Genomic DNA, 21934 nt, shown 5'->3' on the forward strand with positions numbered 1-21934 from the left:
CGTGGTGATCATACCCTACCACATGTGCTCATCCCCACGTGTTCAGGTTGGGCTGCAGAGACTGCTTCCAGGGCACTCAGCTTAAGACACACATCTCTCATGACATCTAAAAAAGCACACACTGAAGCATTATTTAGTACACTTAATATTGGACAAAAAATAAAATCTTGATCCTTTCCACAGACATTACTTAAAGGAAAGAATGTTCTTGGATGGATTGATAATTACATTTTCTAGACAAAACCCTGGAAACACATCCAATATGAAAATTTCTCCCGTTAACACAGTTCATTGTATCCTCAATGGCGAAATATATAAGCCAGCAATGAACACATACTTGTTGCCTACCATTGATTTTTGATGTCAAGATGTAAAGCCTTCCACAGCTATGTTCTCAAGTAAGTGTGACATTTTGGATTTAACCTGAATGCATGACAATGGACAGATCTCTGGAGATGTGATCGATTTGGGGGTTATAACACACTTGAAAAACTACTTAAACTTTATCATTCTGAAGTTTGGTTTAAGTAATCTGACAGTGTGTTGCACTATTTTATTTTTATCATAAGGGAGGTCACATAATATAGTGGGGAAAGAGCCCTGGATTCCTGTCCAGACTCTGTAACTCAATATCCAAGTCACCCAGACAAATTGTACTCTCTCTGGGGCTCATTTGCCACATTTGTTTGAAAAGAAAAAAAAGAAATTGTGGAGGAAAAGGAAAGTTTGGCTAAATGATCTACAATATCCCTTCTAGCAAATTTCTACTAAGTCGAGTAAAGGCCATTTAATTTCACCATTCGGATCTGTGCACACTGAACCAAACTGGTATTTTATTTTTGAACTAAGAATTTTAGTACTTAAAACAACAACAACAACAACAACAACAACAAAACCCAGCACCCTGCCTGAATCCATCTGTAGTTTTAACATTAGGAATTCAAATTAGAATATTTTTAGCCTCTGGAGTTTAAGCAAGCCCTTAACTTGAGCCTCTGCCTGCATTTTATAATTTGGCTAATTTAAGTCATAAAGCAATTCCATCTTTGACAAGAAAGCAGGATCATTTTACTAATATTTTTATGCACTTCAAGAATTCTAATTGGAGACCTTGTAAGTATGAGGCAGAAAACGATACATTTTTATACTTCCTTAGACGACTTCTTTTTTATGAAACACAACTCCAACTCTCAGAAATGCAAGTTATTTCAGATGCCCTCAAAAGGTTCACTTAAAACAGACTGCTAGAGGGGTTGCATTAGAAAATAGGAAAATCAATTCTGGATGAAAGCAAAACACAGAAGCTCCAAATTGCCAAGAAAGAACAGTTATATTAATCGTTTAGTTATTTAAGAGCAGGATGGAGGAGATGGAGAAATGCTTTCCTAATGTCTCAAGACCGGGTGGTTTCAGTCATCATTTCTGTGCTGAGTGCATCTTATAAATAACTTCATGAAAAGGGGCCCTAGGAAACTCTAGCCTCTACCGAGCTCTGCGCCCATTATCTTGTCGGGGCACTTAGGATGTAGCAGGCAGTAATTAGACCACAGTCTGGAAAGTCAGGGAGAGAAACTGGAAGGAATTATTTTCTTAAAGGAAGTGGTCATTCAAAGGCAGAAAACCCAATTTCCTTGTCCACTTTGCTAAGGGATGGGTTGGGCAGGATCCAAGAACAGGAAGGGAGAACTTGGCTGGGTCAGGGAGCGGGGGTGGGAGCAAATTCCCCAGCGCGGAATGTGAAACAAGCCATCCCAGGAGACGCGGGCCACCTCGGGAAGGGCGCAGAGTAGGCCCGGCATCTCGAGAGGGTGAGTCCAGGTGAGGGACGTGTTACCGAGCGCAGCTGGCGGGGAGACTCAGATTCCCCCGGCCGTGGTTCCCGCCAGTAGCTCTACTGCGCGCAGCGACCTCCTGGGTGTCAGCGCGCAAAGTCGCCGCTTAATCCCCGCCCCCGCCGGATTAATTAGGGCCTTCTCAAAGCACAAAGTTTCGAGCCAGGGGCTTCTTTCCCAGGCGCAAGTGCACCAGGGAGTCGACACTCCTCCGGTCCAGCCGGCCGCCTCTCCCTAGACACCACCAGGGACAGGGTCCTCGGCGGGCGACTCGCATCCCTGCAGCTCTAGCCGAGTTCTCGAGAACCCCCCTGGTGATCGGCGGCTCATCAGGTCACCAGAGTCAGGTCCCAGGCCCAGGCCGCTCCCTCCAGTGCCCCGGCCCTGGGTTCGCGGCCAGCAGCCGGGGCGCGGGGCGGGGCGCGCCCGGGAGGCCGAGGCCGCGCGCTATTCCTGTCCCTGTGAGCTACCGGCATGTTATGTACGGCGCCCAATCATGCCTCCGACCCGCCGCGCTGACCTGCGGCCCCCCCCCTTCCTTAATCCCCCAGGCTTTGATTTGATCCTCCGCGCGGAACAAGCTCACCCCCCTCTTCGCCCCATACCCAGTTGTCCCCGGCCCTCGCGGGTGCCCGCAGTGTCCGTCCTTCTCGTCCACCCCCGGGAGGCCAGAGCCCTCGCCCCGCACTTCCCGGGACGCCCCGAGGCGGGCCACATCCGCGCATCAGCGCTGTCGGAGATCCAGCACCCCTCAGAATCAGTCCACCCGCTGCTCGGCCCTTCCAGGTGATGGTGCGTGGCCACTGCGGCCCCTGGCGCGCAGGTGTGGGCTCCCCAAACTGGAACCGGGAGGGGGCTTCGGGCAACGCGCTGGCAGCCTCGGCAGCAGCCAAAAGCCAACCCCGCTCCCTCCGGAAGACTCCAAACTCCGCGCCCTCGCCCTCGGCTCCTGGGAGCTTCTGGAAACCATCCCCCGACCGGCTTTGCTCTGAGAAGGGTACAGGGATATCTGCAGGCCTGGATGAAGGAGCCCTGGGCTTTAAGCTGAGCAGGCAAAAATGGGGCCCTGCTAGGGGCTCTGGGGATCGCGTAGGGGGCCCTGGGGTGCCGTACCCCGAGATGCTTCTGGCCGTGCCGGGTGGGCTCCAGCCCCGGCCAGGCCGCTTCCCGCCCCGGACATCATGAGTTACTTCCTATCTTACTGTAAGGCTCATGGCGGCGCGCTGCTCACCGGCTATCAGGCCCTGCGCGCCGAGGGCTTCCTGTGCGACGTGACGCTGGAGGCTGAGGGCACCGAGTTCCCGGCGCATAGGTCGCTGCTCGCGTGTTCCAGCGACTACTTCAGGGCTCTGTTCAAGAGCCACACCCGGGAATCCAGGGCCAGCGTGATCCACCTACACGTGCCGTCGGCGGCCGGCCTGCAGCGCTTGCTGGACTTCATTTACACCGCCTGGCTGCCGCTGTCCATGGACACGGTGGAAGACACGCTGGAGGCCGCCAGCTACCTGCAGGTGACTGAGGCGCTGGGGCTGTGCGGCCGCTACCTGGAGCGCCAGCTGGCTCCGGAGAACTGCTGCTTTGCAGCCAACGTGGCGGCGCGCTTCGGCCTGGCGCACACGTTGGGCGCCGCGGAGAGCTGCATCGTGCGCCACCTGCGGGAGCTGCTGCTGCGGGGCGCGGGCCCCATGGGGCTGCTGGAGCTGAACCCCACGTCGCTCAAGGCTGTGTTGGGTGCCCCCGACTTGGCGCGGGTGCCTGAGGCCTGGCTGCTGGGTCTGGCACTGGCCTGGCTGAAGCGGGAGCCTGAGGCCGAACGCCTGGCCCACTGCGTCTCGCTGCTCGAGCGCGTTCGCTTCGGCCTAGTACGTGCCGACGTGCTGCGGCGCGTGTACTCGGGCTCTGGCCTCGCCCTGCCCGCCCGCGTCAAGGGCCTCATCATCCAGGCCCTCAACTACCACACGGCGCCCTCCCGCCAGCCGCTCTTGCAGGGCGAGCAGACCAGCGTCCGGAGTCCCCAAACCCGCATCTTGTTGGTAGGGGGGCGCAGGGCGCGGGAGGCGGTGACCGAAGAGGTCGTGGTCCGCCAGGTGGTAGCCAGGGGCAGAGGCGCTGCTCCGCCGGAGGAGGAGGAGGAGGACGAGCAGTCGGAAGAGGAGGAGGAGGAGGAGGAGGAGGAGGAGGAGGAGGAGGATTGGGAGTTCACCCAGGACGTGGTGGCCTTCGACGTGTACAACCACCGCTGGCGCAGCCTCACGCGGCTGCCTGCACCGCTGCTGGGGCACAGCGTGTGCACCGCAGGCAACTTCCTCTTCGTCCTGGGCGGGGAGAGTCCTGATGGCGCCTCCCCACCCCTGGCAGACGGCGTGCGGCCGGTCACGGCCGAAGTGCACCGTTACGACCCGCGCTTCCACGCCTGGACGGCGGTGCCCGCTATGCGGGAAGCGCGGGCCCATTTCTGGTGCGGCGCGGTGGGCGAGGGGCTCCTGGCTGTCGGGGGTCTGGGCGCGGACGGCCAGGCGCTGGCGTCCGTAGAGATGTATGACCTGCGCCGGGACCGCTGGACGGCGGCCGGGGCGCTGCCGCGGGCGCTGCACGGCCACGCGGGGGCCGTCGGGGACCGTGGCGTCGTGTACATCTCTGGGGGTAAGGCGGGAAGAGGCGAGGGCGGCGCGAGCAGCCTCCGGGACCTGTACTCCCTGGGCCCTGGGGAGCGAGCGTGGAGCAAGAGGGCGCCCATGAGCACCGCCCGCTTTGGGCACCACATGGCTGTGCTGCGCGGCGCGGTGTTCGCCTTTCTGGGGCGCTATGAGCCCTTCTCTGAGATCGAACGCTATGACCCCGGCACGGACCAGTGGACTCGGCTGCGGCCGCTACCCTATGATCGCTTCTGCTATGGGCTGGCCGTGGTGGAGGAGACGGCTCTGCTGCTGGGCGGCCTCAAGTGGCGAGACTCGCGGCAGGTGCCTACTCGCAACGTGGTGGGCTATGACCTCGACCTGGACCGCTGGGAGGACATCGGGTGCGCGCTACCCTGGGCCTGGAGCGGCCTGCAGTGCGCAGTGCTGCAGCTGGCTGAGGGTGGGGATGAGGAGAGGGAGGGAGGGCTCGGAGAGACGCCAGATTTAGTGCGGAGCTTGATGGGTTAGTGCACTAACCCAGTCTTGGGACGACAGAGGAGAAAAAGTCGCGCTTGAGCGGGCTTATTACAGAGTAACGCGTGGGCTTTTCCTAAGAATGGGACTCTGGGAGCAGAGCGGCTGCTCAAGTTTAAGGATGCAAACAAGGGCTTGGTCGAGGAGGAACAATGCCCCTGAAGTTGAGAATGGGGAGACAGAAGGGGTCAAAATAGGATTTATGAATCGGCTTCAGTGAGCTGGGGATTTCTAGGAAGACTCATGCCGGTCTAGAGATGGACTTTTGAAAATAAAATATGGCCCTGTTTTTCTTCTTAAAGTGTTGCCCTAGGTGCTAAACAGTGATTACTTTTGTGCCAAACAAGGCCAAATATGTACCACGAGAAGTTAAACACAAAACCCGGACAATTGTTAGCTATATAGGCTGTAATAAATACTTAGAAAAGAGGGCTTTAGCTGAGTAAAGAGTGAAGAGAAAGTGCCTTCATTAAAAGCATGAAGTCATTGTAAGGAGAACTAGGATTTTATGATTCAGAACTATGTTTATAGTTCTGCTCTGATGGCTTAATATAAATATAGGACTGAGAGGGAAGAAAATCTCTAAGAAAGAACTTTTTTTTTTTTTTTTTGAGAAAATATCCTAGGTTAAGTTTTTCTGTCCCTCATTCTTACCCCCTAGCCTGCTTTTGCCCTAGCTTTAGTCAGCTCATTGGTTTCCGTTTTACTTCAGCAGTCCTTGGCCATAATAATCATGTTCTTCTGGTTACGTGGAACATCTAGGAAAACCCAAACTTATTTCTTTCATCTTCTTTCAAAGGTCATTCTGCAGTCAGGTCGTAGGTTATATTTGTTAACAAACAAACAAACAAACAAACATAGAACACATTTTTGGCAGCCCCCCCCCACCTCCGCAACTTCCCAAGAATCAACAGAAAGGAAAGAGGAACAGGTGCAAGTTTGTGTCCCTAAGTGGGGAAGGAGCTTGGTTTTGCAGGGTCTCAGAAAAGACCCTTGCACACATGAACAGCTGCTGCTTCTGGCTTAGACGGCGGCAAAGTAACAACTCCTGACTAGGGAAGGGGTCGGGGAAGGGCGGCTTTGTGATTAGGTCTCAAAGAAAGGTGGTGAGGACTCTGTAGGAATAAAATAGGTGCCTTATAAGGATTCATTAAGAGCTAAATTTATTTCACTTCAGTTTACAGTGCTGCCTCTCTCCTAGATTTGAAACTAATGCAATAAAATGTACAGATAAATATAGTGTTAAAAGGTCTCTTTCATGCTAAGCTAGTCACGAGTCTTTTAAAATTCATTAGTTTAATTTTTACCATTTAAAACAACAGAGCTGACTTTACAAAAGTAAAAGCTGCTTAGTAGCAACACAACTAGTCTTTCCGTCAACTGCCCGTTCTTCACAGGGCACAATGTTGCCACTGTATTCATAACACATCCATCAGGTACAGATAGTTTTAAGTGAATGTACACGTTTGGTCTAGTAAACATCAACAAGTCTAAACACCTGTAACAAGCACACTTCATTTTAGGACAAGAGGTTTTGGTGTGTTTTCTGATTGTTTGTTTTTTTACATATACAAAATTCCACAAATTTAATGTACGTCAATATCCATGCAGTAAATAAATGTTTTTACAAATAGGTTTTTTTTAAATGATAAAAATATTACACTAGACCCAAAATTCCATACAAACATTAATACGTGATTTCTCATCCATTTTGACTAAATATAGGATTACTGAAAATGTGCTGTAGAAAGGCCACTCTCCTGTACAGTGTGCAAAGTCTGCAAAACGATAGTGATTCAATGTTGGTTTCAAAAGCAAAGAAAAAGATCCCTGCTGTGGAGTTTTTACTTTCTCCTCTACAGCAAAAATATTCACTGGCATAATATCTGAACTCTTAGAGATGAAAGTACATTCACTGAGCTGTACAGGCAACAGTATAAAGCTGATTAGAAGTAGATTTTAGGATATAGAATAGTAAAGGAGGGTTCCTTCCTCCTCCTAAAAAAACAGCAAATTGTGATTTGTACGTTATGCAGCCAGACACTAAAAAGCAGCACAGTCATTATCATGCTGTGATCACTTTCAAAAACGAGATACTTATAAATGGAAAATATATGAAGAGGACTTTTTCACAGACTTCATCCACGCTATAGAAACAATTCATGAAGCTAGGAAAAACCTCTATAAATTCTTTCTCTCATACAATTCAATGTAATATATCTCTGAATGACCATTATCCTCTTGCTCCTCAGGAGAGAGGCGCATTTTAAGTTTTCAATATTGTTTTCTATATTATAACACGCATTAGCCTGTAACTAAACGTATTTTACTTCCCTGCCTGAAATATAATTACGTAAGTTTAATTAATGGACTAGCGGGAGAATTGGAAACTAACTGGAAAGTTGATTCATTTCAGTTTATCCCTTGTTTTTTAGGAGCTGGAGTTTAAAAACATGAGTTTGGGCTGAAATTTTATATATATATACACACATATAAATGTGTGTATGTATATATATAATCTGTTAGCTGCCTTTCTGGGCAAATTAGCTGTGTTTTACAAAATCCACTCTCAAATTCCTCTGTACACAATCAGCATTTCATCACTACAAAAATAAAGGAAGATTTAAACCAAGAAAATAAAGCAGCTCTATCTTCAATTTTGGTCTTAGTTACAAAAACATCTTACAAAGCTTTGCCCTGATACACCATTAAGTGTCCCCATAGATTTGGAATAGTATTTCCATTAACCGGCTTTCACAAGTTAACAGACTTTTAAGACGAATATTAGATACCTGAACTTTTCTTATGTTGATGCTCCTCTATTTTGCTTAACTCTTGTATGCACATCTACATTTCACAAAAATAAAACTACAGCATTAAACTTTGTGCAATGTTTAAGAAAATTCTTAGAACATTTTAATAAATATAAAAAAGGTTTAAATTCTTTCCCACCCACAAGGATGTCTGCACCTGAAAAAATGTGATTTACTTTTTGAAGTCTTGTTTATATAAAATTAACTTAGAGGGAGAAAAGATGACCTTAGATAGAAAACTGCCTTTTTGTGGTTTTACTACTTGAAGACCACCTGTCTTCAGAGTTGTTTGCAAAAGTTAATTTTAAGTCATTGTAGACAGTTGATTTTGCACATGGTAAACATAAGCTGAGCACTAATTGCATATAAAATATACAAATGCTCGTTAAAGACAGTGGTATCATGACCATATATGGTTTGTTTCATATAGTTTGGTAACATTAAAGTATAGCTTGTCAAGTGTCCCACACACTGATATAAAACTACCTCATATACTTGTTCAATGTACCAGAAGATACCGGATGGCCAGAGAGCAGAATACACTTACACATGTGTTTCAATGTACGAGTGAGTGTGTGTGAGAGAGGAAGTGATCGCATCTACTTCAGAAGAAATACTTAATGGGTCATTTGAGGTGGTGTTTTGACAGATATCCAAGAAAAGATCCAGGTACATCTGCTTCCATTGTTGGAATTCTTTAGATGTCAAGTCTGGATTGTCTAGGACTTTATCAATAATGGCTACTTCCCCTTCTCTGGCCTGAAAAGCAAAAAGGATTCAACAATTAAGTTGGGTACAGACTTTTATTCACATTTAAAATAGGAAGTTAATATGCAAATCTTAAGAAGCCCATAACAAAGGGCTCTGGTAAGCTCAAACCCAGCTATTTAGACTCAAGTCCTAGTGTACTTTTTTCTACACCCAAGGTACCCCTGTATTGCCCACTCCGTGTGGTTCATTTCTCCTGGCTGGTCTTGTTTCCCATCTCTGTCTATGGAAACCTTCCTCATTCTTTTAGATCCAGTTCAGATGCCTCTCATTTCTTAAAGCTTTCCATCAAAAATCGAAAAAAAAAAGTTTTCTCCCTCATTTATGTCCTCCTAACACTTTATCCCTGCCACTGAGTGGACTTACCACATACTATGTCTTGAGTTAACTTTTGCCTGGTCCTGTCTTTCCTGCTAGATGGTTAGCTCCTCATACTTGCATGAGAGAAGGCATGAGCCTCCTGTCACTACAAATACATAACTCTTGCTGTACGAATGTAGCCCTGGGGGTCTGCAATGCAAGGGAGCCCTCCCTTCTCTGCTGGAGGCCCGCTCTCAGTTCTCCCTTATGGGAGAACTCAACGCAGCACAGCTGTCTTCTACAGGAGAAGTGAGTCTTCCAGGTGGGTGGGGGTGGGTGACAGAAGATGAGGGGGTAAGACAGTCTGAAAAGCTATGGCCTGTCTTTTAAGGACTCAAGGAAGGGGCAGAGAAGTCTAGGGAATGTTCTGCAGGAAGTGGGAAGGGAGATCTGGGCGGGAAAGAGCAAGGTGCCTAAGCAGTTGTTCCTGTCCTTGGGGCCAGATGGAGACAGCGAGGCTGGGCTGAGGCTACCAGGAGTGGCCCTTCACTCAGTGAGGGGCCTCTTACAGTTCCAAGGACTATACACATCCGGGGTTGCTTGGGCACTTGTCCTTCCCTCATGGGAGATTTCCATCCTCTGTTAACTTCCTACACCAAAAAATATGGGGCTCTATAGTTCGGTTTTATCAACGAGGGGCATTTCTTTCCAGTGACTTTTCATCATCTTCTCTCCAGAGAGCGAGCGCAGCCTCATACCCCTAGTGACTCACCAATACTCAATGAACTGATCACTGGCAGCTCAAATTCTTTGCTATGGAAGTAAATGCTTTTGGGAATCTAGAGCATAAAAGACAGGTATGAAGTGCTGAGAGAACGAGACAGAAGCAGGTCTTTAAAAATATGTGAGCCTGACCAGCTTCAAAATGCCTGTTTGTTTTCATAACCAGATAGTTGGGTCTGAATGGGGTGGGGGTGCTCTGTAAGATGGGAAGGTGAGGTCATCTTTGGAGCAGGGCTGCTCAGCAGAATCTTTTTTTTTTTTTTTTTTTTAAGATTTTACTTATTTGTGTGTGAGAGAGAGGGAACAAGAGAGCGGAGGAGCAGAGGGAGAGGGACAAGCAGACTCTGGGCTGAGTTCAGAGCCCACGTGGGGCTTGATCTTACAACCCGGAGATAATGACCTGAACCAAAATCAAGAGTCTGATGCTTAACAGACTGACCCACCCAGGCACCCCTAGCAGAATTATTCTTATGAATATTGTAGCTCTTTTTAGAATTCTGGCCTTGGTGACCAAAAGGCCATTAAGTTGTCCCATGGATTTGCAAGAGTGCTTGCATGAATGCCAACTGGAAGCTAATTGACTCTGAAAACTTGGCTGCTTGCTCCTGGAAACTTTTCTAAATCATGCATTTTTCCATTTTGTTTATCTCCTTGGTACTCATCAATACTTCAAAATCACCAAACCTCAGCAGCACACTATGGATCTGAAATATTTCCCAAAGGAGCCCTTTGACCTTCTGTTTCCCGAAATTACTGCACCACATACTCTGTGTGGTAGTTCTTTTCTGTTTTCGATTTTTCCAGGGTGGAAGGCCCTCGTAGGGAGAGCTGGTAGAGCAGGCCCTCTCCCCTCCCTCATACACACACAATGAGGGGGCTCTGTTTTCTGCTTCCCTCTTCAACTTCCTGCCTCTCTGCAACCCTCTCTTCACCACCTCCTCCCTGTCTGGGGGTGGCATAATAAGGAGACTGGAGATAATGTAAGCCCTTATGGAAATGTAGAATAAGAAAGTTACATGTGAGTTGGGAACTGATAGCATAAACAGAACAATTATAAAATTTGTACACGGAACACGAATCACTGTAGCTTCACTCCAAATGTGCTGTAGGAGATATTCATGAAATATCTGTAAGCATTTCAGTGCCCACTAGTGCATCCTGCATACATGCTGTGTTCTTTTAATAACTATATTAATAACTACATGGCATATTTATCTTAGGAAAACGAACGACCGAGGAATAACACCAGCCCCACATTTTTGAAAAAAAAAAAAATTTAATTATATCCTGTTTTCTCCAAGAACTAAGTCACATAACATTTAGCCAATACTCTGAGATGATAATGAGAAGTTAGGGTTATTTCCTCCCTACCAGTGCACTGACAACGCCGCAGGAATGGCTCAGTTTCAGGTTCTTCCTGTTTTCCTGCCCGCCCCTCCACCTCCCCATTTTGTATTTCTTCAGAGTAGCTGGTAATCCACTGAGCTCAAGAATGAATCTCTTGAAAGGAATTTCTCCTTCCATTTCATATCTTACCTTTAAAGTGCTTTTGAGAATTCTCAGCCTGTGTAGTTTGTCATTCATTACAGGGTCATTACATCTCTTTATAAATGATAGCTTGTACTCCATCTTGGTTGAAATACGATGTTCTCCCAGTGGTGACAGACTGGCTTGCTCCAATGCCCTGTATAAATCTTGCAATGAATCTCCCAAGTTTTCTTCCCTACCTTCACCTGCAATGTCCAAAAAGAGAGAGAGAGAGAAAGAGAGAGAAGTGAATCCAGTGTAATAGACAGTTAATGGACACTCCAAAAATCTACTAAAAAAAAAAATCTAAACCATCTGAAAAACAGGATAATGAATGATTGAGAAAACACTCTATTACATTAAAAAACCCCACAGCTGCTAGTTATATTAGGTAAGATTTTTTTGGAATGGTCAAATAATAAAATGTTTGATTAACAGAATATTCTCTTAAGAGCAAATCGCCGTATATATCGAGTCCATCACATTCAGAGTACAAAAGGTACACAACACAGAAACGATCCTGCACATAATTTAATATTTTAATACATGAATGAATATCCCTTATTGTTATCCTCAGAAGCATAGAAGTGCTGATTAATAGAGCTCTCCTGGTGTAGCAATACTGAATGAACTATTTTTTACATTTTTCTGAACTGCGTCAGATGGAATGGCATTCACTGGAGTATATCTGATTATAAAAATCTTCCAATAACGTACCAGGTTTCATGTGACTGCCATAGTAATGCCTGCCACATTGTAAATGTAGTAAATGATCATAAATTTTCATTAATAATAATGCTTTAGTTAAAATGAAATAGGAGAATGTTTCTATGCAAATGTAAGGAAGAATCTGGCACATACTAGGAGAAGCTACTCAGTGTTTGTAAGATCTGCAAAGGAAATACTCCAATTATGTATTTTGGGGAAAAAAAATTAGAGATTGGTTCAGGAAAGGATCTTTGATCTATTTGAATGAATCAAACTCCCATCTTGTTCTTTAGTCGACTGAACACTGTTGCCATATCTTTCTCAATAATGATAAACAAAGATAAACTCAGATTTTGCTTTGAGTGGTAGATAGGATTAGGGTTATCTCACATTTCCTTTAATAGAGAGCCAAAGAGTACTATTTGAGGAATACTAATTATATTGGCTCAAGGAGTAAATATGGAATGTTGTTCATCCCACCATGGTCCATGTGAATATTTTAAGCTTTCTGACATACTTTTAAAAAAAAAAAAAAAACCTTCCCTAATTGCTAATTGCTGATAACAGTAGTTAACATTTATATGTGCCAGGCAGAAGGGTAAGTGATTACCATTCACGGTTTCTCTTAATTCTCCCAGTACTGAGAGGAGGTCTATTTGATTTTCATTTGATAGCAGGGAAGCACCTTGCTCAAGGACATACTTAGTAAGTGTAAGTGACAGAGCCAGAATTGCAGCAGGACAGTCTGGCCCTAGAATCCATAATCTTAACAAGAATTCTCTACTGCCAGTTTTGTGAGGGGTCATTCGAGCTGTGTATTTAACAATAGGCGTTGATGAATCTGTGAAACATCCTTAAAGAGCAGCATTCTTAAAAAAATTTCTGAGAGTGTACCTAAAACTGCCCCCAAAGCCCATAAACACAGTACCTTAACTTGAAAGGATCACCTTTAGCAGTAAAAAGTCACTTCATTTCAGTTTTGTATTCAATTTTTGGCGCTGCTGCAGAGGTTAGAAACTAAAGGCCGGTATGGTTAGGTATGGTTATTGAGTCCTTCCATTAGAAAGTTCCTTGTTATCATCAGCCCTCTCTAACGAATTTTTAACTTTTGAATCATATGCCTAAGTTAGAACTATAAAAATACAAAAATCCCTCTTAAACAGCTTTTTAAATTCTGTTGGCTCATTCCTGGATGTCAACAACACCTAGAGGATTTTGAGGGATGGGTGAATGGAGGACTGTGCAAAGGAGGAACTGCTTTGTGGTTTAACAGCAAGATGGAAATAAGATAGGGAGCTTTGACTGAGAATGGTTTGGAACCAGGATGGCACAAAATCATAAGGTCATTGAGAGTAACTAAATGGGCGTTGTAAAAACAAGGATGCATTGGAACAGCATAATTCCATTTCATAAATCATGCGCCAAGAAGAGACCCCGAGGAATTATTTGGTCATCACCGTCCTTTGTGCCTCAGGACAGGATTGCATCTGTCCAGATGTAAATTTCATAGAGCCAGATGTCATTTCATAGAGCCTGGGGGGTGGGGGGGCAGGAAGGGTGGGAGACCTAACTGATGGGAATTATAGTGGTTAATGTATCAGGTAGCCTAATGCATCAGTGGCTTTTCAGTTTTTGAAAGAACTTGAAGAAAAAAAGGGATTCAGAATTGAGTTTTAGGAATTCAGGGAGGCAGACGTATTTTTATATTTTAGATAGTAAAATTTTATTTTAAGAGAACTACCTAATACTGTACGGAGTATATATTTTGTTTAAAAGCATTCTTACCCAGTTTTCTTTCTCCCCAGTTCTTAATGTTTGTGGAATACTGGGCCAGGGGACTGACTTTTTTGTAAAATTTCAATGTGGTCCTACTTAAGAAGGATAAGTAAAGATTTAATACTAAAAAGTGACACACACGGCTATTAAATAAATACAAATGGAAAGTTTTCTCCCCCCTTCTTGCGGTTAAAGGACAACATAGTTCTGTGAAGAATCTGGTTTGACAGCTGTTAAGAAGAATTCAGTATAGATTTATCTCTAGGCAGCACATTTGAACAAGTAATCACAATGAGACGGAACACAGAAACATTTCCAAGTATATTAATGGAATAGTGCAGCTCCTACTAGAGATAAGTAAGGCTTCCCCCCCCACCAGTTCATACACATCATACACATATGCAACACCACAAGACACAGCAGTGGGATGAGAAAGATGAGGGATTGAGATGCCAGGCTACCACAAAATGTCACCAATTACTTAACATTTTAAGACTAGACAAAGGGTCCTTTATTTCCAAAGGACGGGGGTGAGGAGGAAAGTCACATTATAAATCTGATTCACTGTGCTCAACAGTCAAAACAACACAGAACTCAACATTCAAGACAAAAACAGACCTTTATTTTCTTTTATAATTTTCAATTGGTTTCCTTGATTTTTTTTCTCAGAAGAATACCAATTAAGTCAACTGGGGATACTGTGGCAACTTTGCGAGCATATGAAAGCACCTTTATTTTCTTCGTTTTGCTCTCTTCTTCTTTGTCTCCTCTCTTCTGGCTTCTCTTTTTTATACTTTGGCTTTTCTTCTTCTAGAAGAGGCTTGCTTTGGAGGATGAGGCAAGCAGTTGTTGAGTTCTGCTTCCCAACTGACTTTCTTTCAATGTTCAGCCATTTGGAGCACTGGCGGAAAGCCAGATCTTTTGTAACTTGAAAGAATGTTTTCTGAATGTTGGCAACTTGTAGAAGACCACATGCAAACCACAGGACCTATATAGGAACCTTCTGCAATTCCTAATGAGGATGTGTCTCACTGCTACAGTGAAATTTTAATTTGTATCCAATTTACTCAGGAATTCTGGGTCTGTGCAGGAATAAATTCCCTCCCAAATTTTATTTACGTTTACAATGCGTAAATTAGTCCTTTATCAGATGACATACTCTTTTCAATTTTATTTAAGCAAAATGAACATACACATTTCTCTTTCTGACATAAAATTTCATTGGCTGATAATCTGAGGATCACAATGAAATTACTGAGGTTGATTTGTATTCTGTGTGGCGGGGCTGGGGGGCGTCATTTCTGGCTGTGTCCTACTTGGCAGGGGAGAAAGAAGACCCTCTATTTTCTCATTCATACTCTAACTACACTATGAAATATGGGGACTCTAGGAATGTGGCATCACAGCGATTCACTGTCTGGTTGTTTCAGGTTGCACAGGACTTCCGGGCGGTGATTAAAAACAAAAAGCTCAAGGGGAAAAAAACACGAGCTAACGCAAAATAATATGTAGTTTGTTGAAACTTTCCTGCAAATGGCTTATTAGCAGATGGTAATGCCTCTCTCACATACTAAAAGGTGTTTGGTTGACGTATTTCCCTACATTCATGATCGATGGTTTCCGAACTTTTTTGATTATGCATCCTTACCAGTTAAAACACTTGCGTTGTTGATAACTTACATACATGTATTAATGTATATTAATAGATATGCACGTTATAAAACAGACACAGAAAATAAATTCGAAAGGACGAGTTATAAAACCTGAGGAGAAATTCTAGTTTTTTTTTTTTTTTCTCCTGTAGCTTAATGGCCCCATATATACTGGGACGAGGCTGACTTTCCCTGAGCAAAGTATGCCTCCCTCTCCTTTGCATTCCCTACTCTTCTCCCGGGCATGGTGCCTTTGGCACTCAGCATTTAAAGTGAGTGATGGTCTCCTCTACTTTATACATAAAGTAGTCCAAAGATGTCTCCCTATCCTGTGACTGTGTAATTTTTATGACAGCTTACTGTGTGATTTCGTTCAGGTTTCTTTGGTGCACATGAGGGAGAGCAGAATACGAACTCGGAGACCTAAGTTTCCCTGCCCCTGGAATGACAATGTCGAAGGAGAGGAGCAAAAGAAAACAAAACAAAACGTGATGCGGTATACCAACGGGGCCCTTGAAGAAGCAAGCCAACCACGGATAATCATTTCTGGGACATGTTTTGGAAGGGAGGTGTGCTCTTTTAAAATTGGACAATGATGTCCTCATGGAAACAGTTGTTCCTTCCACAACACAGCTGGGCAACGAGCACAGCAGACTGGGAAAAGCTAAGTCACAAGTGGGAGAGAAGGCTGGACATAGTAGCATTAGTCACTGGTCAGATGTGAGAGGCATTTGTTCTCGCGCAGCCGCAGAGCACTCGGAGGCTTCCAGGCTGAGGGTGTCACGTCTGTCGAGCACTATTCTTGTCCTGAAGGCCAATTAACATTTGCATTGAGGCACAGGACCAGTTTCTGTGAATACTAATTTACGAGCACGCCATAATAAACAACTTATTTATATGTAAGGTGCCAATTAAACTTTTAATGGGTTCAATGTAGACAGGTTTAATGTTTCTCGGTTTTAAGCTAAAGATGGTTATGTATTCAGGAGTTTACACTATAATTTGAATTGTCTTATGATTAAATATTAGATCTCCTAATTCATGCTTTTATATAAGCCGATAGCTATGCCTAGCATTGTAGAACTGGAGACAAGGCAGTTTGCTATAGCAGAAAAGGAAAAAGGAGAAGATTTTAAGAGCTGGCTTTTACCTGTTGATCTGTACTCAAGCACCCTTTTCATAATTAAAAGTAATTTACATCTTTGGGGCAAAATAATGATGAAAAATGATTTTGAGAGAGAAACACCTTTCTTTTAAAAGAAGAGCTGGAGTGAATCTTTTCTAAAGAAGAACATGTGAAGCCCATCCTTGTTAAGAATGACCTTGTGCTTCATCAAAATTAAGTAGAGCCCATGCTAGTGTCAGGCAATCCCTTCTGCACAATAGTAAAGCACGCTTACTTCCAAGAAGATGTGCCCAAAGAGGCAGAACTGAAGTTGATCCTGCATTCACTCTCCGAGCATGTAGTTTCTGCCAAATTGTGTGGTTTAATGCCATAAATAAGCAGTGGTTGAATTTTCTGGGCCCTACAGCAGTTTTGATGATGAGTAGTTCAGATGGCAAAGTCTTGGTATCCTTGGCATTGATTTATTGATCCACAGGGAAGGTTCTTTGAAGGACAATCACAGACATAAATGACAGATTCTAGATTTGCCCATAGAATTCAGAAAATTTAACTAGTAGAGACATAGAGGTCAAAGTACTTGGCTCTCAGGCAGGAATTCATAAAAAGGACAGCTTAAAACCAAAGCGAAGACACGATTATATTCAAAAATTGATGTGGAGTCACCATATGCCTTAACGAGAACAAACAAAAATTCTTTTTATCGTAACATTTTACTATGCTTCAACAGCGAGAATGACCCAAGGTGATCCTACTAATATTAACTGCCAACAAAAAGCTTTTCAATGGATTTCTAAATACTACAACCATTGTTTTCATATATACTTTAAAAACACATTAAAATGGTTAGAGCACAGAGGCAATTGTAAGGCAGATCAATGTGATTTTTATTCACAACACAAATTCCATTTGTGAGAAAGAAGCAGAGATTACTTCTCTTTGGATATTTACTATCAAGCATACTTAGCAAATTATTTAGCTATCTAAAAAGATTTGATACCAACTGGTCATATTTTTATTTTTAAGTAATTTATATTTTTACAGGTATTCACATTATGCAGTACCACACACTGCGGCGACAGGAAGGAGAAAAAACATTTCCAAATACAATGTTGAATTATTTGTTCATTGCACAGTATGAAATATCCATTGATTAGCATTGAAATTATTACAGAGTGTCTTAATCCAACTAAATTAAGGAAAATTCACATCCACTACAGAAGAAAAATAAGCAATATTGAGCCATAGGGGACCCAGTTACATAGTATTAAATAATATCTAAAGCTAGTTTGAAAGACATCCAGACAAAATACTTTTTCAAAAGTGAGAACCACAGCCTATAGATTTGGAAAATTTTACAGAAAAAGAATAGCTCATGCCTGTCCTATGAGGCAACACCATTTGTATATAAGTGCCAAGAAATAAGGAGAAAGTTAGGATTTTAGCTGAGGAATCTATAAAGCCTGGCATGAGGAATTTTCTTCATTAGTGTCACCGAAAGCAGTCTCTGTGTTGCACCTGAATACACTTGATAATAGAAGAAACATAGTAAATTTCAGAGCAGGGTGTGTATACCTTGCCTTAATAGGTTACACTTAGTTTAGTACAATACAGCACGTCAAGTTTTAAAAATGCAAAATACACTTAATACACAGAATTTGCTTCCTCTGCTTTGCCTTAAAGAGGCCACCAAGGAGTCCATTAAATAGCCAGGGTATTCTAGTTATCGGAGCTGATCCCTCTCCTTTCCTGGTGTCGGAAGAATACAACTGAGGTGTCACCACACACAGCCCTTGCCCAGTCAGTACCCTTCCCCTTCCGTTCTCCCACAGAAACGGCAGTTTTCTGTCACTGTGCTCCATCTTGATGGGCTTTGATCTTATGCTAGTCCCAGTGTAGGAAGCTTGCATTCTTCTTAAGAGTGGCCTGCCCTTCTTAATATCCCTTTAGGGAGGCCCCCAATCCAACACACTTGACGATCTAAGCTTTTTAAAAGTCAGTTTTCTGTTATAAACAGCAAGGACGAGGCCATTTTAGTTGCTTGCAAGAGGTTGATGTTGAGTCTGCGCCGTGCCGACTCTCTCCGATCTAAATTCTCTAAACATTAGCTTATCAATCTGTGAGTCCAATGGGTTGAGTGCCAACAGAAGTGGATCCGATTTGGCATGGAGAGGTTCTACCAACTCTCGCAGTGTATTAGCCTAATATGATAAAGCAGTGATACAATATGATGAAAGACCTGCGAGTGCCATTATTTCCAAAGCACATTAGTATTTGTATTCGAAATACCATCATGCAATACCCATGAAGAGAAAAGAGAAAAAAATGGCTAGAATTGCATATGGTCTTAATACCATCATGTCTTTCTGTTGGCATGCAAGTCTACTTGGCCATAAATGGGACAGTTTCTGTTTTATGCTCGGTTATCTGGAAACGCCAACCTTATTATACAAAATAATGCACAGCGCGGATACATCTTTTCCCACTTCTATGCTTGCATATGCACATCTGTAATTCTAATCAGAAAAGTTTATGGTCAAAGTATTCTCCATATACATGTAAAATGATCAGTCTTCCAAGAAAATGAAACTGTATTTCTGTAGGAGAGCTTTCCTCGGATTCATCCAATCAAGAAGCACGAGGAAAAATTTCCTGGTCTGCCTTCTACCTAACTGCCCTGATCCCTATGAGACCACGTGTTCGTCAGTGAGACAGAAGAGCCCAGCTAGCAGGGCTCCAATGAGGAGGCCGCCCGCTGACCCATCCAAAGTGGAGAGAAATGAAAAGCCCTCACAGGGTAAGCATGGTGAAATGGTGACTTTACACCTGAGCGTAGGCCATATGGCGAGGAATTAAGAAACAAGAGACCAAAATTTCTAAACGATGTGGGCAACAAAGAACAACTGGGATAAAAGAAGCTGTGATCTCTTTTAGTTCATTTTCTTTTGGGTTTGGGGGAATCCAAAAATTGTCATCGCGCACAAATCAGCCATATTTTTCTTTCTAGTCCGAGGCAGATTTCTATCTCCAATATCCCCATGGTATCCTTTTTTTTTTTTTTTTTGAGTTCTATCAAGGAACAAAGTGGGAGAGGGAACAGATAAAGCCTATTGTTCATTACCACCTCCCTTAGAAAATGGAAGGCTGCAATTGCCCATAGCATAGCATCTAGATAACAGGACACAGTGTAGTTCAGAAATCGGCAGAACTTTTATTATATCATATCCTTCTTTTGCAGAAAAGGGCTAAACATTAAGTAATCAGAGGGAAGTCCAATGAAAGAAAAGACAATACAGCATTTTAGAAAATGATAGTCCTGGAACGCTAGCTCTGCCTCCCACCGCTTTGTTCCAGAAGGTCATGGAGTTTCAAATGGCAAAATCAGAGGCAAACTACCTTGGGCACAAGGTCGTTTCTAAATTTAAACTGTTCCTAATTTGTCTAAGCAATTCAAACATTTTGTAAGCTGTTTTCAGCACATCCCTCTTTCGCCCTCAGAAACAACGTTACACAAGGGGCTTAATTTCTGGTGCATTTAACCCATGCTGAACCTGAACAAGAGCCCTGAGAGTTAAGTCACATGTCAGTTACATGTGTGATAATGTTTCTGTGTGATTGCTGAATTCCAGTAGGGAAGGCTGCAAACCCCCTTGTCAGTGGAGCACCTTGCCAGAGTGCAGGATGGCAGGGTTCGGGGGGGGGGGGGGGGGGGATGGCTACTCGGAATGGCTACAACTAGCTTCCCAGTCCGGACAGAGAGGCAGGGGAGAAGAGAACTCCTTAGGGAAAGGTGTTTGTTCCACTAGCGGTGGTCCGGACGCTGGCTACCAGATCTCTGGGGTGGAGGTTGTTCAACACAGATTTCGGGGCCTACCTCTAATCTACTGGATCAGAATTTCTGGGCACGGAACTCAGGAATCTGCATTTAGAGCAAGCAACCCTTTTGATTCTTGTGCCCACCGCCGTCCGCGACCCCGCTGTAGGCCAGGCACATTGGGATGGGCTGCACCGGGGCTCAGGCGGATTGGACAGATGGCAATTTTGTACCGCCTATACGCATAGTTTGTAAGTCGCAAGCGCTGCCCGTGTAACACTGTGTGTCACCCCTCACACAAATTCAAGGTTTTTTGCTGAGGAACTGGATGCAAATATCTTTGTCTACAGAGAATACAGCAAGATAAAAGAGGCCTTGGTAAACTGCTTGAAAAAATTCCTTTAAGCTTTATTTTTAGGTAGTGTTAAATAGTTCCTCTTTATATTTGAGGCGCATGGAATGACTGTAAAGTTACTTCCAGGCTCAGGGTCCCTGAATTCACTGTCTGCCCCTGCGTTCGGAATCTGCAGGGTGAGCAGCAGCCCGGGCAGACAGGCCGGGCAGCTCTGCGGGACTCGTATGTGGCTCATCTACAGGGAATTTCCAGAACACAAACCAACCCGCTTCGTAAATGATACTGTTCCATGAAAGCCTACCCTGGACATCGGGAAACCTCATACTTATATGTGTCTGTAACTTTTCCCAGTCCCTTTCTGGTTCTCAACATCCTCTCTCTTCTCTCCCTTTGTACTTCCCTTGGACCTTCTCTCCCTCCCTCTTCTTTGCAGCTGACAACTTCATTTATCCCCCAATAGTCACAATATCCAAACCAGTTACAACTGATTTATTATAATAAGACTAATTTTATTCCTTTTTGAAAGAACAGGTGGAAATTACATGTTCCTTATAAGAAAACAACAAAACTTTAAATTATATGGCTCCTGATGGTTTTATATTCTTTTGGCCAGTATCCTAATTAGCTATAAAAATATTCTCTACTTCCTGCTATTAAAAGAAACTTCACTACTTAGCCATCCTTTAACCAGTTACATTTTCAAACAAGAGCAGTGTTCTATCCTGTCTCAAGAAAATCAGTAATGTTTCTGTTTGACATGTTACTTAACAAATATTTATTGAACTTCCACTCATCACTGAAACCTCCAGTTGTGAGGCCACCAGCCCAGCTGGATAAAAAGAAACAGATCCTGTTTCCCTGTTACTAAACCCCTTGAGATTTGAAAAGTGAACCCAGAGGTAATACCACGTCGGGTCATGTATAAGATAACTTATTGCCGTCTGGATCCATTTCCTATGCAAGCTCTTTACAGACTGTGTCTACGAAACGATTGTTGAGGAGGATTTTTTTCCCTTTTTGTTTCATAAATTTTTAAAAATCTCCCCACTAAGAATCATACAAATAATAGGGATTCTAGAAACGTAAGTTTTAGAAATGTAATCAGCCTTCTAACAGCGAGCCTGCAGGGAAGAGCTGATGATCCTTCAATCAAATACCTGAGAATTAGATTATGAGGTAAGCACATAGGCACAAATACTTGCAAGAGAATGATCAAGTTTGAATTCAAAATAGGTGACAAAAATCTTTTTCTTAATGAATGAAAGAGAATAAAAAATGGGAAAATGGAAATAAGTGCTTAAGCTGCGACAGCCTTTGAAAAATTCCCACTT

General features: G+C 43.8%; 2 protein-coding genes across 6 annotated transcripts in view; one reads left to right on the plus strand and one right to left on the minus strand.

Annotated features, from left to right (window-relative positions):
• The first annotated feature begins 3008 nt into the window (after positions 1 to 3008).
• KLHL34 (kelch like family member 34) lies at positions 3009 to 5482 on the plus strand. Its single transcript, XM_059386169.1, has one exon. It carries the CDS (start codon positions 3014 to 3016, stop codon positions 4976 to 4978), a length of 1965 nt encoding a protein of 654 aa, XP_059242152.1. The 5' UTR covers positions 3009 to 3013; the 3' UTR covers positions 4979 to 5482.
• Positions 5483 to 6261: 779 nt separating this feature from the next.
• The window catches only part of CNKSR2 (connector enhancer of kinase suppressor of Ras 2), a 280721-nt gene continuing 265048 nt past the window's right edge, over positions 6262 to 21934 (minus strand). For 4 of the 5 annotated variants that reach the window (XM_059384801.1, XM_059384800.1, XM_059384799.1 and 1 more), the window contains 2 exons: positions 11185 to 11381; positions 6262 to 8556 (listed from right to left, as the gene is read on the minus strand). In XM_059384801.1, coding sequence (XP_059240784.1) covers positions 8341 to 8556; positions 11185 to 11381 — 413 coding nt within the window. In that variant the 3' untranslated portion in view covers positions 6262 to 8340. Of the gene's footprint in view, positions 8557 to 11184; positions 11382 to 17303; positions 18636 to 21934 lie in introns of those variants that run through there. The other variant, XM_059384802.1, reaches the window with a different exon arrangement.

This window comes from Mustela nigripes, chromosome X (genome assembly GCF_022355385.1).
Source record: "Mustela nigripes isolate SB6536 chromosome X, MUSNIG.SB6536, whole genome shotgun sequence".
Classification (NCBI taxonomy): Eukaryota; Metazoa; Chordata; class Mammalia; order Carnivora; family Mustelidae; genus Mustela; species Mustela nigripes.

Bases quoted from the DNA above. Each gene is read 5' to 3' on its own strand.
- KLHL34 (XM_059386169.1), top strand. From the start codon at position 3,014: ATGAGTTACTTCCTATCTTACTGTAAGGCTCATGGCGGCGCGCTGCTC.